The sequence below is a fragment of the Phalacrocorax aristotelis genome, chromosome 2 (genome assembly GCF_949628215.1).
Source record: "Phalacrocorax aristotelis chromosome 2, bGulAri2.1, whole genome shotgun sequence".
Taxonomy (NCBI): Eukaryota; Metazoa; Chordata; class Aves; order Suliformes; family Phalacrocoracidae; genus Phalacrocorax; species Phalacrocorax aristotelis.
The window spans coordinates 32,938,820-32,954,112 of record NC_134277.1 but is presented as its reverse complement, the minus strand read 5'-3'; the positions used below and the strand labels follow the sequence as shown (position 1 = coordinate 32,954,112).

Here is a 15,293-nt window from a genome sequence, read left to right as displayed (position 1 = left end):
CTGTATAACTTTTCTTTGTTTACGTTGGAGCAAAGAATCTCAGTAATGGGATATCTTCGCAGTCAGGTTTTTCCTTTTCATAAGACAGTTGAGTTCTAGGCATGTGACTGACAGTTAATGCATTATTGTCAAATGTTAACATAATGTAAGCCTTGTATCTAGTGTCACTTGAAACACTGCAGGTAAGGTGGAGTGTCAGATGTGTTCTGGATGTTTTGCAGTAACATGTAGAAAAACAAACCTTAGGTTTTAGAGAAAACAAATGGGGAGGAACGGAGGGTGCTGAAAAGAAATGGGACTGCCAACATCTCCCAGAGTTCTTAACTCATGGAAACTTGTACAACATCAAAATTGGGAGTCTTTTTCCATTCCCACCCAGAGAGGCTTCCCTCAGGTCACTTGTTACTTTATGAAAGAAATATTGCTTGTTTTCTTTATTTAATTTTCAACATCAGCTAGTCACAAAGCTAAACACATCAGTAAGCAAAACCTCCAATCCAAAGCTTGTCACAGCTGCAATTTCTGCCAAAATGTCATGGGAATCTACAGAGAAGAATAATATTCTCACTCAGTATGTTGGAGACCTGGAAAAGAGAACAGTGTGAGGTTTGGGAAGGAAATGATATTCATAGGAAAATAAAACATTTTTAATTAAAAAAAAAAAAAATCTTTCATTTTTGCTGCCAGTAAGCTGGAAGCAAATAACAGTTCCTGGGAAAATAACAGTTCTTTGGGCAACAGTGTTATATTTATGTCCTAAAGCTGCAAAAAATTAGAAGGTTGAATTCTAATTGTACAGTCCAACCAGGCGCGTGATCCCAAGTTGATGGTGAGATTAACAACCTAGTGCTTTTGCTTAACTTTGGGAGTGCAATAACTGGTGCCAGTGCTCTCACAGGCAGAGCTTTCTGCCATCTCTGCACTGAATTGGAGTGTTGCCTGGTTTGTATGGGGAGTTGGGAACAGATGTACTCTGAAGCTTGGAAAGGCTTTCATTTTCATCTTAACACTTTTACTTTTGACTCTAAAATTGTAAAAGAGGTACCTTTTTCTTTGAGCAAATGTACGTGCAAAAATGTGATACTGAAGAACTGCAGCTTGTCACATAATCTGTGACACAAAAGTGGCAGATTTTCTGTGTTTAGCTTGATATTGTCTTCTGATGTCTATTGTTGATCTGCTGTAATTGAATGAATCACTGACTCATTAACCAGTTCAACAGAAGTTATTGCAGGCTATCTCAGCTGCTGCAGCTATTTTTGAGCTTTTTTTTTTAGTCTGGAAAAAACATAGCAACATATAGATAGAAATACATAAGTCAGGATTTGCAGCTACTTTGCATGTGTTTTTTAAAAATCATGAGAAAAGGATTTTTATACTGTTCAACTGAAAGTAGTGAGAATCTTAAATACTGATGTGGAAAAACTGGCAGACAAGAATTAATAAGTAGTGCAACCTGTTGCATAGGATGACAGCACGTGGGACATTGGCCTGCCAGTAATAATCAAAGATGGTGCCCTTAGGAAGAGGAGGTGAGAAAAAATAGGGTGAGGAAAAATTATTGGGCTTTATTGCCGGTGCAGTGGGTCTGATAGGAAGGTCATGTTCTACCTTGGGGGTAAAATTAATGTGTGTTAGATAACTTAGGAGTCTGTTTTTCCCGTTGGATTTGTTTCTGCTTTTGTTGAACTATGTAAGGCTTTTGCATCAAGTTCAACAGAACTAGAATGGCATTCGTCCTTTTTGCTTCTCCACAAACAAGCAGGGTTCTTCCTTAATTTTATTATTTTTTTGTGTGTATGTTTGTTTAGAACAGGACGTTTCCATTTAATTTTCTGAGTGAGGAATCTCAGCTCTCTATGCACATGTGCACACATATTTTACTAAAGTGATAGAGAGGAAGACAGACTAACGTAAAGGTTGATTTTAAAATAATTGTGGGACAAATAAGCTGCTGCTATTCTTGCTATGCTCATATTTTGCCGGTTGTTGAAAGTACTGTGAGAAATTATGAAAGAGGAAAGCAGGAAAAAACTTTCGATGAAGGTTTCAGTTTTGTTTACTTTGTTTACTGTAATTGTAGTCTCTTAAAACAGGTAGCCTGTTATCAAAAAAACCATCACCTGGGGAAGCTTCCAAAGAATCGCCTCTTTGGAAGTGTCTTGTGGAGTTTATTTGCCAAGTATTTTTCCCTGTTGGCTGATGCATGTTCACTGGCTCTACAGTCACACCATTACAGTTTTGTTAAATTTATCTATTGTGATAGGTTTTTTTCTCCGGTTATCATTATTTTTAGCTTATAAGCAATTTCAAGAATAAGTTAATCATAGCAAACAATCCACTTGTTTTAACTTTATGAAGATATCTCTCTTGTCTTGCCTGACTAATAAGGAATAAGGAACATTTTCTTTCAGGAAAAAAATGGATGGCTTCTGTACATGAGATGCTCAAAACTTCCTTAATGTACCTGTGAAACTTTTCAGGCTTAAAAGCTTCCTGCTTCCATTTTTGTACACTAAAAGATATATACGTATTCATATATTTTTTCATTTATCAATAAAGTCACATCAAAGCTGTTACGGAGCAAAAGGAAGTTATGCTTGCATTCTGCGAATGCATTTTGTTCTTGACAGTTCTTTTTCTCAGTTGGTGCTTGAATAGTAAGATCAGCAAAAGTAATATGATTTATCTTGTACCTCTGAAGAGTTTCTGTGGCAGTGAAAGATCATATCTTACCCTACTAAAGCTGCCTCAGCAGTGGCTGCCCGGTTGTGATTCTGTGATCGTTTTGCTGATACAACTGCCAATTTCAGTAGATTATGTTAGATAGGTTGTTACTGGTTTGGGTAAGAGTTTCGAGGAACTGAGTGTGAGTATTTAAGCCATATGTCAGATTTCAGGCTCAGCACTGGTTTGTATCTGAGTGAACTGATAGAGGGTTAAACCGCAGTCACATTTGTACTTGAGCATGCCATTTAGGTGATACAGTCTCAGAGCATAACTCATCAGTTATTTCATTTCCTCTGCAGTCTCTGATGTGAAGTCATGTAATAGCTTAATCTGTTGCTGAGTTAATGAGCTCCTTTACTTTGAGTTCTAGCTCAGCTAATGTAAATGTATGTACGTTTGTTTGAAATTCGATGGAAACAATATTATTTTCTACTAGGCAGCTGGTCTGCCTGTCTGTAGGTGACAACAAGAAGGACAGTCGCAGGAAACAAACATAAAGTCTTTTTCTGCCTTATTATTTTCCTTTTATTATTATTGAGGTCCTCCCAGGACAGTTGTAAAGTGATTATAAATGGGGTTGTTACTTTTGTTTCATTTGATGAGACCTGATTTTCCACTTCAGAACTACAGCCTATGTTGTACGGAAGCACTAGAGTTCTGTCTTTGGTGCATGTTAAAGCACATTGGGGTACAGTATTCTGATCTTTTTCATGCCTTGTGCTGCTTCTTTCTGAAGCTTGCATTATCTTGATCTAATATTACAGTTATAAAATGGAAAGGGTGTTCACTACTTTTAAACTGGTTCTCAGCAGTTCCTGAGCTTATTATTTTAGTATGGAGTATTTCTGGAGAAAAGGGCGTGACAAATTGAGGAAGGGAAAAAAATTCATTTACTGCCAGATTGAGTGTATACTGATATCTTTCTGCTTCATTAAAACACTTTGCAACATTTCCATAAGCAGATCTTTAAAAGAGTAAGGACCTGTGTGGTGCACAGTTCTCATTCATGAGAATTTGCAGCATACTTTACTGAATTAACCTTTCATGAGTTTTGGTGGGATGTGTTAGGCTTCAGAGCCTAAGCTGTTCTTGTACCTGATCAATCTAGAAGATATCTTTATGCTCATATATGAATAAGCTGCATTTCTAAATCCCAGCTCTAATTATAGATCATTAGTCCAGAATGAGTTTAAGGAGGACATACTCAAGTTTATAAATGTGTTTATCCAGACACAGGGTGGAGCTGTGACCGCATCCTGTCACTTTTCGGTGTATTGTACCACTGGAGGCCTTGAGCCATTCCACCCCCTGTGCAGAGATTTATCATAGGCTGGCCAGTACTTCTGTTCTCTTCCCTTCTTCTCATAAGATGCTGTGTACTACCCAGTTGCCTCATAATCTGTTTCATTTGACTCCAGAATGGGAAATGTCAGTGCTTTTCTTACACAGTCACTAGTGCATGTGCAGACTGTCCACTGTTTCTGCGAACTGTGTAAGGCTATAGTCTTTCTGCAAATAGAAGTGCAGAGCTCTTATTCTCATTTAGTGTGAGATAGCTCTTCCTGAATTTTGCCTTATTTTAATGGCTGACTCTCAATATTCAAAAGAACCACCAACATGAATCCAATTAGTTTGCCTTAGTTCTGAGTTAAAGTCATGCAGAGGTGCTAAGTTTTGTGGCTAAATGTAAGACTATGCCAGGACTCATTTGAGAGATTTGAAAACCTTTTGATGAACCTGTGGTGGGTGACAAGTTGAAATGAAACTTGAAATCAAATTACTTCAGATTTTACATTTGAAGAATTTCAGTACTTAAAAATGCTGAGAATATGTTGGTTTGGTGGTATTTTATGCCTTTGTTAATAATAAAATGAACCTAGGGACAAATATTTTTCTTTTGAAGAGTGCTAATAGCACTTCCATTTATTTTATTTTGAAAAGTTATTTTAAAATTAATTGAAATAATTTTCCATGGAGTTCTATTAGTTATAAAAAAATGTACAGAATGTGGAGGATGCTCTGTTGTTTCACATAGTTCTAGGGGAGTGGTTTGTATCACAGATGACTGCTTTTGGAGTAAGGATAGTTCCTAGGCAATGCCTTCTCTTGTGTTATTGTAGAAAGCAGTACCTTGAGCCTGTGTATTTCTGAACTGTAAATTTCTTACTCTTATTTTCTAACTGAAAGTATATAGTACCTTAGTCCATCTTGTGTCTGCAAAATTAGTTTCAATAGCTTTACTAGTTTTAACTGAGAGAATATACCATACTTGTCTTTCTTCCTTCCCAGTTGGATGTGTAAGCTACACTTGAGTAACTTCAATATAGTAAATAGTAATTTGTTTTTGAATTCATTGCTTATCTGATAAGTTTCTTGTCTGTCATGCTAAAAAAACCTCCTGTCATCTGTGGAGACACAGGAAGAAAATAAGACCATTTAAAATTCTTTCTTATGCTCTCTACATAGCATTTAGGAAATAAGACACTCAAATAGCTGGATTTGAATTACAGTATTTCCGTTATTTTGAAGTACGCTATGCCACATGTGACTATAATTTGTGTTCCTAGGTCCTTTGGCACAAGTATGACTTCAGCCTAACTTCAGTTATGGCTGGTTTTAATCTTGTGGGTTGTGGGTCATTCTCCTTCACCACACACCCCCTCTCAATTGTAGAGTTAGGCTGATACCAACAGTAGAAGTTTGAAGTTCTCTAAAAATATGCTTTTTCATATTATGACAATTTTACCTATCATTGCTATGTTTTTACATTTTGCTAGCTTCCTAGAGCAGAAACCTTTGCGTGTGTATGTGTGTATATATTTTTTGTAAACTACCAGTATAATATTTCCTGGCAATATTCAAGTGTCACAGTTTTGATTCATCAGCTATCTGTCAATTACCGCTCATGCCTCTTTTGGTAGTGATCTTTGTTTCAGAGTTTTTCTTGATCATCTTATTCACTTGTATGCAGTATATGGCACAGTAGAACATGGAGTATTCCGTGTCCCAGGATTTACCAACTTACTGGAGACTGAATTTAGAGAAAGCTGAAATAAAAGGTTGTAGCCGACTATTTAGAAGTTACATTTGAAGCTAGGAATGAGGCTGGAGTAAGAAATGTTTTGAAGGCTTTTTGAAGGGTTATCAGAAGGAGCTTTTTTTTTACCCTCTCTGCAAACTGGTTGTTGGAAGCAAGTCCCTTCCCAGAATTCCAGTTACTTTGGTTGACATCCATGTACTGGTAGAGATCATCTCATGTAATTCTCTGTTTAGGGCTAGAGTGCTAATAAACACAGGAAAACATGTACTTGACTGTATTGAGAGATGCTTTATTTAGCCATCTTGAATTTCTTTTGATATGAATTTCTTTGTTTCATGGAGATATCTGTGCTTTTATTTAGTAATTTATGTCTACTTTCTCTGTTTTTGTACTGTTCCTTCTAGGATAAGTTGGATATCTAACATTATTGTGGTGGTCTCTCCTGAAAACATTGAAACAATGAAGTCTATCATTGAAAAATATGGCCATGAAAGAGTTATGATAGTAGAAGGTGGAATAACTCGTCACCGGTCAATTTTCAATGGACTGAAAGTATTTGCAGAGAATGAATTTTCCAACCATCTGCTCCAGAAACCAGAAGTAGTGATCATCCATGATGCAGTGAGGCCTTTTGTTGAAGAAGATATTCTTTCAAAAGTGGTTCTGGCTGCTAAAGAACATGGGGTATGTACTATACAGCAGTACAACTCTGCGGGGTTCTTTATATTGTGCAGTGTAAAATCATGATTGATAAATAAGGATTTTTCTAGCAATTGTATTAATGCATTATGTTGGCTTTTAAGCAGAATAGATTCAGAATCCCGGTTACGCAGAGAGATCAGGTAGGTGAGTGAGACATTTTTAAATGCTACAGATGTTATTTGCTATGGGAGATAATTATTGCCATAGAGACTATCAGTAAGAGATTGAATTAATCAGCAATTTGTTAGTTGAAAGGTAGATTACATAATGATAGTTTACCTTTTTTCCCCATGCAGAATCCTCACCTAATGCTAGAGTAGTTCAGTTAGTGATTACTAATAATAGCCAAAGAGAGTACAGCATTGGTTGACTTGCAAGCTTTATGTTTTCTTCTCAAACTTACATGCAAATTGTGAATAAGTGGCAAGAGAGCTATCTCTGTATTAATGATGAATTCTCCTAGAATCTGTAAGCATTGCAAACTGCTGAGAAAAAGGGGAAGCAGGAAGCCTCCAACCATAGTTTGGAGATCCTGCTGGTCATCACTGCGTTTGAGGACTGGGAATATTCACAGGAACCGGAAAGATTTCTGAGAAAGTAAATGATATGTGGAGGGGAAGAGTTGGTAGGAGTTGTGTTATGCAAGTAGAATGGTAGAGTTATTAAAGGCATGCACTAGCAGCAAGGGGAATTGGTGGATAAACTGGCTGACTAAGATAGAGACGTAAAAAATTACAACTTAGCCACAGGCTTGTTTGTACAATTTGCTATCTTCACCTTGTACGACAGTTCTCCATTAATAAGATAGTAGAATGCTTCCTTACTTCAGGGAGATGATTTGAGGTAGCAGTCATTAGTGACAGCAGATTGTTTGGGTATTAGAAAGCTAGGAAAATCTACTACTGCTTGTCCTTTTCAGGAAATGAGGTAAAAAATAAGCTAATTGACGGATGATTTGCAACTTTGACAGTGGAATACAGTCCAAAGAATGAATTGTGGTACTTCCTTAGCGGCCTTCCATCTTTTTTTGAAAGCCCGTGGTGTAAAAGGGGAATGTATGACTTGTTAAAATATTTATTATGAAAACTAAATTATGTAAGGTTTCTTGGAATGTTAGGTTAGAAATCTAAATGTAGTGAGCTTCTTACCAGTAGGCCTGTACTATTGTAGGTTGGTTTAATGAGAAATGGCAATAAAAGAGAAACTGCTCTACAGTTTTCAGTGATACAGAACATAAGTTTCCAGTCATTAAAACTTAAATTCCGTTAGAATTTTAACAAGGTTTTTGACCTTTCTCATACAGCACAAAATAGCATTCCAGAATTGATTCTCTGCCAAAAACTTTAGAAGAGATCCCCTTTGTAAATGTTTTAAATGTGATTCCTTGAGAGTGGTAGAAGACTGGGGTTAATTGTACTGATGTTGAGTTGAAATGAGAGTAACTGTTTTCTGAAAGTGTTTGTATTTGGGTGTCTTTGCATGTTATGGTATGTCATATCTCATTTGTCTTTGTGTTTAAGTTTAACTTGTTCACCTTTTCTTGAAACTCGTATGATTTTAATGTCATTTTTTTTCCTGGTTTTCTTCTTAATTGGGTGTAAGACATTTTCAGTACAACAGTAGGGAACCAAGGCAATCTCCATTGATTTTTCTCAAGGCAGTGTACTCTAGTTCATCTGAACTTCTGACTGGTAAATATTTCCTTACCTAGATCACTGAAGTATCATTTGATCTCAAAAAGGGGATCTTATACAGTCGTCATAGACTTTTCCATTATGCAATGTCTGTCTGAAATGTGCATCGTATTTATTGGCTCTGTGGTGGCTTCCTGTGTTGGCTTAGAACCACTGAATTAAGTGAGGCTAGGCTGTCAGAGAACTAGACTCCAAAACCTGTTAGCTGTTGATGTTACCTGACAAAGTAATTTGAATTAAGGAACAAGAGAAGAACTTAATTTTATGTAACAGATTGGAAAAGCTGCTTGCCAAAGAGAGGTGGCTATCTTCACCTGACAACTACAGAATTCTGAAGAACTGAAAGACTGGAAGGGTCAGACTCTTTCTCAAAGCTGAAATGCATGGTTTTGAATATCAGAAAAGAATTGATCAAGAGAAGCTATTGTCTTTAGTTCTTCCTATAGTCAAATTCTTTGTATATGTAAAAGGGAGTAAATTCTTCAATCTTTCAGTACAAAAAGTAATTACTTCCTTTTGCATTATGTAGAAAGGTACAAAAGCTGGCAGAAATATCATATTAAATCACTAGTGTAATAGGGGTAATGCTGTATTGTTGTTCATGTGCATACCATATAGGTAACATAATTATGAGAAGCTTTAATGTTCTTTAAAATGGCAATTGATCAAGTAAGTTATTGCACTTCTAGCTGCCAATTGTCAGACAAATAAACTGCTTTATTACACTTACTAATCAGTTTGTTATTTGCCTGTAGGAATCAAAATGTGCACCTTATCCAGAACTAATAAATTATGTTTTAAATCCCCCAAACAATCCCTTGATTACGTGAAAATATTACTTTGTAACCAATTAAATTCCATTTATGTTTTTGGGGTAATTTTGTAATTAAAATTACATGTTTCTAGAAACAAATTCTTTATTGCTAGTAAAAGTTGGGAAAAGGGGAAGCATCAGAAGGCATCAGTCCAAAGCCTCTAGCAATATCTCATTGCCAACATTGCATTTTAAACAACATAACTAAAAAGAAAAATGCTTACAAGAAAAAAAAGATCAGGAAGGCGGGGGGGGGGGGCGGGGAACGTGTCAGTTCTGCTATTGAGAGTTTAAAAAAGGCACATACAGCCAAAGACTCCTTCTGTAGTTAACATAAACTAGATTTGAAAGTATAGTTTATTTCCTTGAAAGCGCTGAATCAAAACGGCATTCTTAAAAGCTGGTTTCTGGAAGCAGTCTAACACTTTCTTCTCAGCTTTAGCAAGGGTCTGAACAAAGCATGTGTGCCAATACAGATGTATAGTGCTACTTAGTCTCATGGACTCCTATTCACATACACAATCAATAAAAATAATACCCCCAGACAGAAAACACTACATATTATACTCAATCTGTTCCCATCTCTGAGTTACTCAGACTCAGTGCTGCAGTTACCAGTCTTACTGTTTCAGATGGCTGGAGCACCGATACACGCGCTGTTCTTTCACCCAGTTAGACAGCAAAATAAAATGCTTTATGTATGATTGGTGAGTTGTATTAGCACGATATGGTGGGTGACAAACCAAAAAATACCCCTCCACTGAAGGTGAAGGAGGATTTGGGTGGATAAATAGGCTGATCCGGTGTGGTATACATGAATGGGGATGGCAGTGCTGGACTAGTTCTGCTTGCTCTATCCTTTCTTTGTTCTTTTTGTTTTAGAAACAATTATTTTTTAATGTTTTCTTATCTCCCCTGTTTTTGCCATGTACGGAATATTTTACACATGATCTTCATCCTCTTTGTTAAAGACTGATTTTAGCCAGCTGTGAACGCTGCATCAATAACAGACCATTTTTGATTCATATTTATACACTGGGTCATCTTAAGTCATCCTGTGCCTGTGTTCTCAGAGGTTCTGCTTTCACTGTGTGCTTGATGCTTTGGGGGGAGCGGGGTGTGGGGTATGTGTGTGTTCCTGCTGTCGTGTTAGATGCTTGTGCAAAAGCAGAATCAAGAACTGATGACATATTACCATCTTGATGTGATTTTTATTCCACTGATGGAATGAGTTCTGTAATTTAGGAGACTCTGACTTATGTCAATGCAAAAATAGACACTAATGAATTGTAGGGGTGTTACATAGCAATTTTAGAAGAAAACAACATTTGAAGAGCTACATTATTGTGAAGATGAGAATCTCCTTCAGTAGCCTGAAACGCTTCTAAATGTGTGAAGAAATGAAGTATGGCTTTGCTGCTGTACGGAAAATAGTTATACAATGCATTATTCCTGTTTCAACTCTGTAGTATCTATTGGAAATGTACTGTCGTTTCCATAGCTTATGGTATTATTGGTCCCGTAGAAAGCTATAACCTTCCCAGCCAAGCCCTTACTTGTTTTCTGTGTTGAATGGAGAACTTACTTACGTATTGGTAGCAAATACTTCAAGCCTTTGTCCTAACAAGATGGAGTGTTTGGTGGTAGGAAAGCACTGGTAAGGGGGGACACAACTCTGCCATTTCCCACTCTTTAAGTGGCTTAGATGATTCATTGCATTCGTTAGGAAGGATGCGACTCAACCAGCTGAAATACATAAATCATATACAGAAACTTAAACTATACTCTCCCTTTCTTCTTTGCAGCATTTCTAAGTTGTACTAAAAGAGCCACCTGTGCCTAATACAACTAGTGTTTGAACCTTTTTAAAAAGGTGACTTAATGCCACATTTTTTAGCTTCTGGAAGTCTACACACACAGTAATTTTTACCTTTTTTTTTAAGGTCAGATTAGGTTATCCTGGAAATAAATTTTGAGAATAACTTCCTGTACTTAAGTGGTTGCTGAGGTAATTTTTATGTAATGTTTATAAAATGTACCTCCTTTAAATTTAGAGAAATTATGTATGTGACACTGCTGCTGGTTTGAGGCTAATTAAAATCTGTATACTTCATCTGAGAAAACAATATGACTTTGGAAAAGACTCATATCTCCTTCCTGGAGCAGATCAAAGGGGTAAAGAATAGTCCCTTAAAATAAGGGAAATCTCAGCTTGTCCAGCATGTGTGACGAGCTGAATAAAGGCCTTGGATTATACTACGTACTTCTACATGGCAAGATCCAGAAGGAATTCTGAGCCATATCCCCCTGGCTAAGGATTAGGCATGCACACCTCCCCGAGTTTTTCCGTTTTTCACCAAATACTGCACTGAAAAGAAATCTTGAGTTTTCATCCAGAAATGTTCCCAGCCACATTTTGGCTGAGTTTGTGATGTGGGTGGTTGTGGCAAGGATAACACCTGCCCTGCAGGTTGGGTGAAGCTTCTGAAAGCCAACTTGGCCTGTTTCATATGCTGTAATAGTTTGCTGGACTGGTTCTTTGCTTATCTTCCTGTTTCCAAGAGGGTAAGTGGGTTGTGGTACAGATAGAGCTAAACTGCCTTAAGGAGCATTGGAGCATGTAGGAGAGAATTCATGAGGTATCAAATTCATACACACATGTATTAGAGTCAGTATTTGAGCCAAACTCGCATAGTAAGGCATGATGATCCATTTCACAAGGCCCTTGATAACAGAGAAGGTCCTAGATGAAGCTCGTATAAAGAGGTGACTGGAAATTTTGAGTCTAATGGGCTGTAAGAGAAAGAAGCTCGGGTGCAAGGAGAGGACACAAGCAGTTTGAGAGAAGCAGCTGAGTGAATTCAGAAGGCAAAGAGATTTGATAAGCAGGTGTGGAGTTGCTCAGGGAACTGCGTGACCAGAAACTATACTGCCCATGGTTTTGGTTGCTCAGGACTCTGTGTGTGGGAAAGAGTTATTAATTAAACAGTGCAGTTTTGCATTTGGTTGATTAAATTGTGCAAGACTCCTCCTGCAACACCTCAAGGTTTTTTTCTTCTTTCTTCATAATATGATGCAAATCATGTGTTTAAATGATAAGCGGTGGATCAGTAGCCTTCACATAGTGATATTGTTGATTTTGTAATGATGTAGACTTTCTAGAGGTAAACTATAACTTAACTGTAATTGTAACTCCTGTGGCAGTAGCTTCAAGATTTCTACTCCACTCAATACAAATGTTAACTCATATTTATACTGACTTACTCTAATACGCAAAATCCTTTGTGGCTTGATGCATTCTCACCAATAGCTTTTTGCAATGTAAATCAGTAATTAGGGTTTGAAAGAATGGCTTGCTGACTGTAAGATGTGTTGTTACTTGTTAATGCAAGATAATACTATGCAGTCAAAGTAAAATAGTCTGTTATTTTTAGAGGCAAAATTATTGTTTTACTGCTTCATTACTTTTTATAGCAAATATTCTGTTTAATTTTTGCCACCTAGATTTGTGGTGTAGCACTAATAGAAACAAGCGCTAATAGAACAAGAAAGTGCTGATAGCTCATCTTATTGTCTGTCATCTTATGTTGAATGAATACCAACGTTTAAAGCTGTAAGTATACTTTAAAATATTTATTAAAATATTGAAAACTGTTGGTAGCATACTGGTCACGTGATTTGCTTTGGAATGTTTAAATTGCTTAGACTGAATTTTACATGTTATAGAATCCATCATAATTGTGTATAATATACAAATATTGCTGACAACTGAAAAGAGAAAATACAGCATAAGTATGTCTTGAAGCACTATACCAGCATGTGCTGCTCTTTAGGCAGGGGATACTATGTGTGGTCTGGATCATATACTTAGTATGGATCCTTGGTAGCATTATGCAGACTTTTTACAGGCTTTGAAGTACTTTTAAAAAAGATGTCAAGAAGAAAACAAAGCCTCAATAATTCAGAACATGTTAAATATTACCAGTTATAGCACTGTGACAAAAATTAGCTTAATATATTGACTAAGGCAATAAGACCTTATTTGGCTGATAATATGATTTAATGTATTTTATGGAATATACAGTACTATTGTATTTATGGAAAACATGAACTTCCTTGACCATTCTTGAATTTCTGACAGGGAATGCACAGATAAGGAATGCAGTAGAAGAAATGCAATATAATTTGTATGACACCATGAAAAATGTATATATTAATTCTGCTAACTTTTGTAATTTTATTCTTTATTGTATTAAAGACGTCATCTGATTTATGAGTAATTAATGATACAAGAGCAACTTATGACATTCTTAAAGACTTACTTTCAATCTGCTTTTTAAAAAAACCCAATTTTAATATGAAATCAAATGTTCACCTAAATTAGTTGTATCATCATTTGCTGTATCGCTTTTTGCTTTTTCTTAGTGCATATGTACGTTCTTGGTTTTGCATCTTTTCTACTTTCAGTATGTTCCTGAGCTTGTTTTCAGTGCTGTATATTAAAAAAATGCAGTCTGTGATATGCCTAGGTCTGCTTTCTTCCTCCACTTCATATATCTATGTATTTTTTTCAGTTGCATATTTCTGTTGTCCTGTCCTTGCAGGACGTCCTGTCTTTCTGAGGGGAATATTTTTGGTTGTCTTTGAGAAATCTTACTTTTTCCACAGAATAACATCTAGAATTTAGCGTGTTGTCATTTAGATCAAAATATTTCCTGATGCTTAGAGGTAAATGCTTTAAATTTAAAAGAACAGAAATTATGTAAAATAAAAGAGAACATGTGCAGTCTTAATTTTTGAGCAACAGTTTCTGTTATCGATAATCTTTAGTTTGCTATAGCTAATTGGGGCTCTGACATGTCTTGGTGTACATGTACTATCCCCAGTATTATCCTCAGATAATATGTTCTGATAAAGGTGACCTCATTAGAAGAAATGTTTTCTTCTTCTTAAACAGTGTCATAAATATACATTACATTTGTTTAAGGCATCCTGGGTCTTTGAAGTCAGTTCAATGTACAACATAGTGTCAGCTCATTAACATTGGATCAAAGTGTATATTAAATTTCTGATTAAACATCCCCTCTTTTGCAGCTAGGAATAAACACAATTATAACTTCTTCCTTCCTGGTGTTGGTTTAAGATTAACATGTGCCCAATTTTAGTGAGTTCGACTGTTGCTTCTAGCCAGCTGGGTAAACAGACTTTAAGGAAATTAGGTGAATTTTAGCATACAAGCCTTTTTTCATAGTGTTCAAAACTCCTTACATCTGTTCTAATTAACCTTCTTTTTGTCTGGCTGATGATTAGGTTTAATATCTGTGTTACACCAGGCTTGTTTAACATTTCAACTAGTGCTGTCCTTGGGCAATTAAAAGCTGCCAGTACAAATATGTCAAGATAGCTGGAATTAGACTGGTTGGTGATACTGCCTCTATAGAAGAAATTTTAGTGGGTATCTCACCAATGAGAATCAAAGATGGTGTGCCCATAATGACTATGAATTTTGATATTTTTTTCCCCAACAAAATTCAAAATAAGGTAATTTAAGACTTATTCTTGTTGTTTAAAAAAAGGAAGATAGCCAGCAGAAAGGAGGTAACCTTTTTTTTTTTTCCTTCAGCATTTATCTCTAATGGATACACAGCCCAGGTTGTGGATTGCACTTGTTTGTTAGTAGAAGAAATAGGTAGAAGGAATCCAGTCCCCACCACAGCAGTGCCACGCAAATTATATCTATGCTACATGGAAGAGTCTGGTTGTGGGTGTGGGTGAAAGTATGATATGCCCTGGACTCAATTTGTGTTTCTGCATGATAATGAGAGTACCTTTACCTTTATTGTGGTCTGCTGTTCTTTACTGAGTCATCTTGGTTGTCCTGTAGTCCTGACTGCATGTCACATCTGGTCGTTCAAGGGAAGTGTGCAGCTGAGGTACTGGTTTGGGGGGGTCTTTTGGGCATGACATTAACAGAAGGAGTTATGGGGGCAGATGGTGACAGGTTTGAGTTGAACCCATGCAGCCCGACTGCTGCCTTGCCTTGCTGTACAGCAAGTAGGTGGCTTCTGGGTGCAGAACGAGGTTATGAACTCTGTGAACTATGTGCAGGCTTCAATCAGTTCAGTTTGGAAGTTTGACTAGTTTGGGCTTGAATATGTGTTCACACCTAAGTTTAGAAAACTTCGCACATGGAGCCAAATTGTGATTATCAAATGTACTTCTGTATAGGAGTGGTAGCTTATAGTGTGTGTTGTTACTTTGTCTATGCCCCAATCTTTTCCATCAAAATAGGATTGTTTTGCCAGGATTTCTG

The 15,293-nt window shown here is 36.7% G+C and overlaps 1 protein-coding gene across 2 annotated transcripts in view; it reads left to right on the top strand.

Moving 5' to 3' along the window:
• CRPPA (CDP-L-ribitol pyrophosphorylase A) overlaps window positions 1-15,293 on the top strand; it is a 129,933-nt gene that overhangs the window by 1,343 nt on the left and 113,297 nt on the right. For both annotated transcript variants that reach the window (XM_075082952.1, XM_075082953.1), the window contains exon 2: window positions 6,175-6,454. In XM_075082952.1, the coding sequence (XP_074939053.1) occupies window positions 6,175-6,454 (280 nt within the window). The remainder of the gene's footprint in view (window positions 1-6,174; window positions 6,455-15,293) is intronic.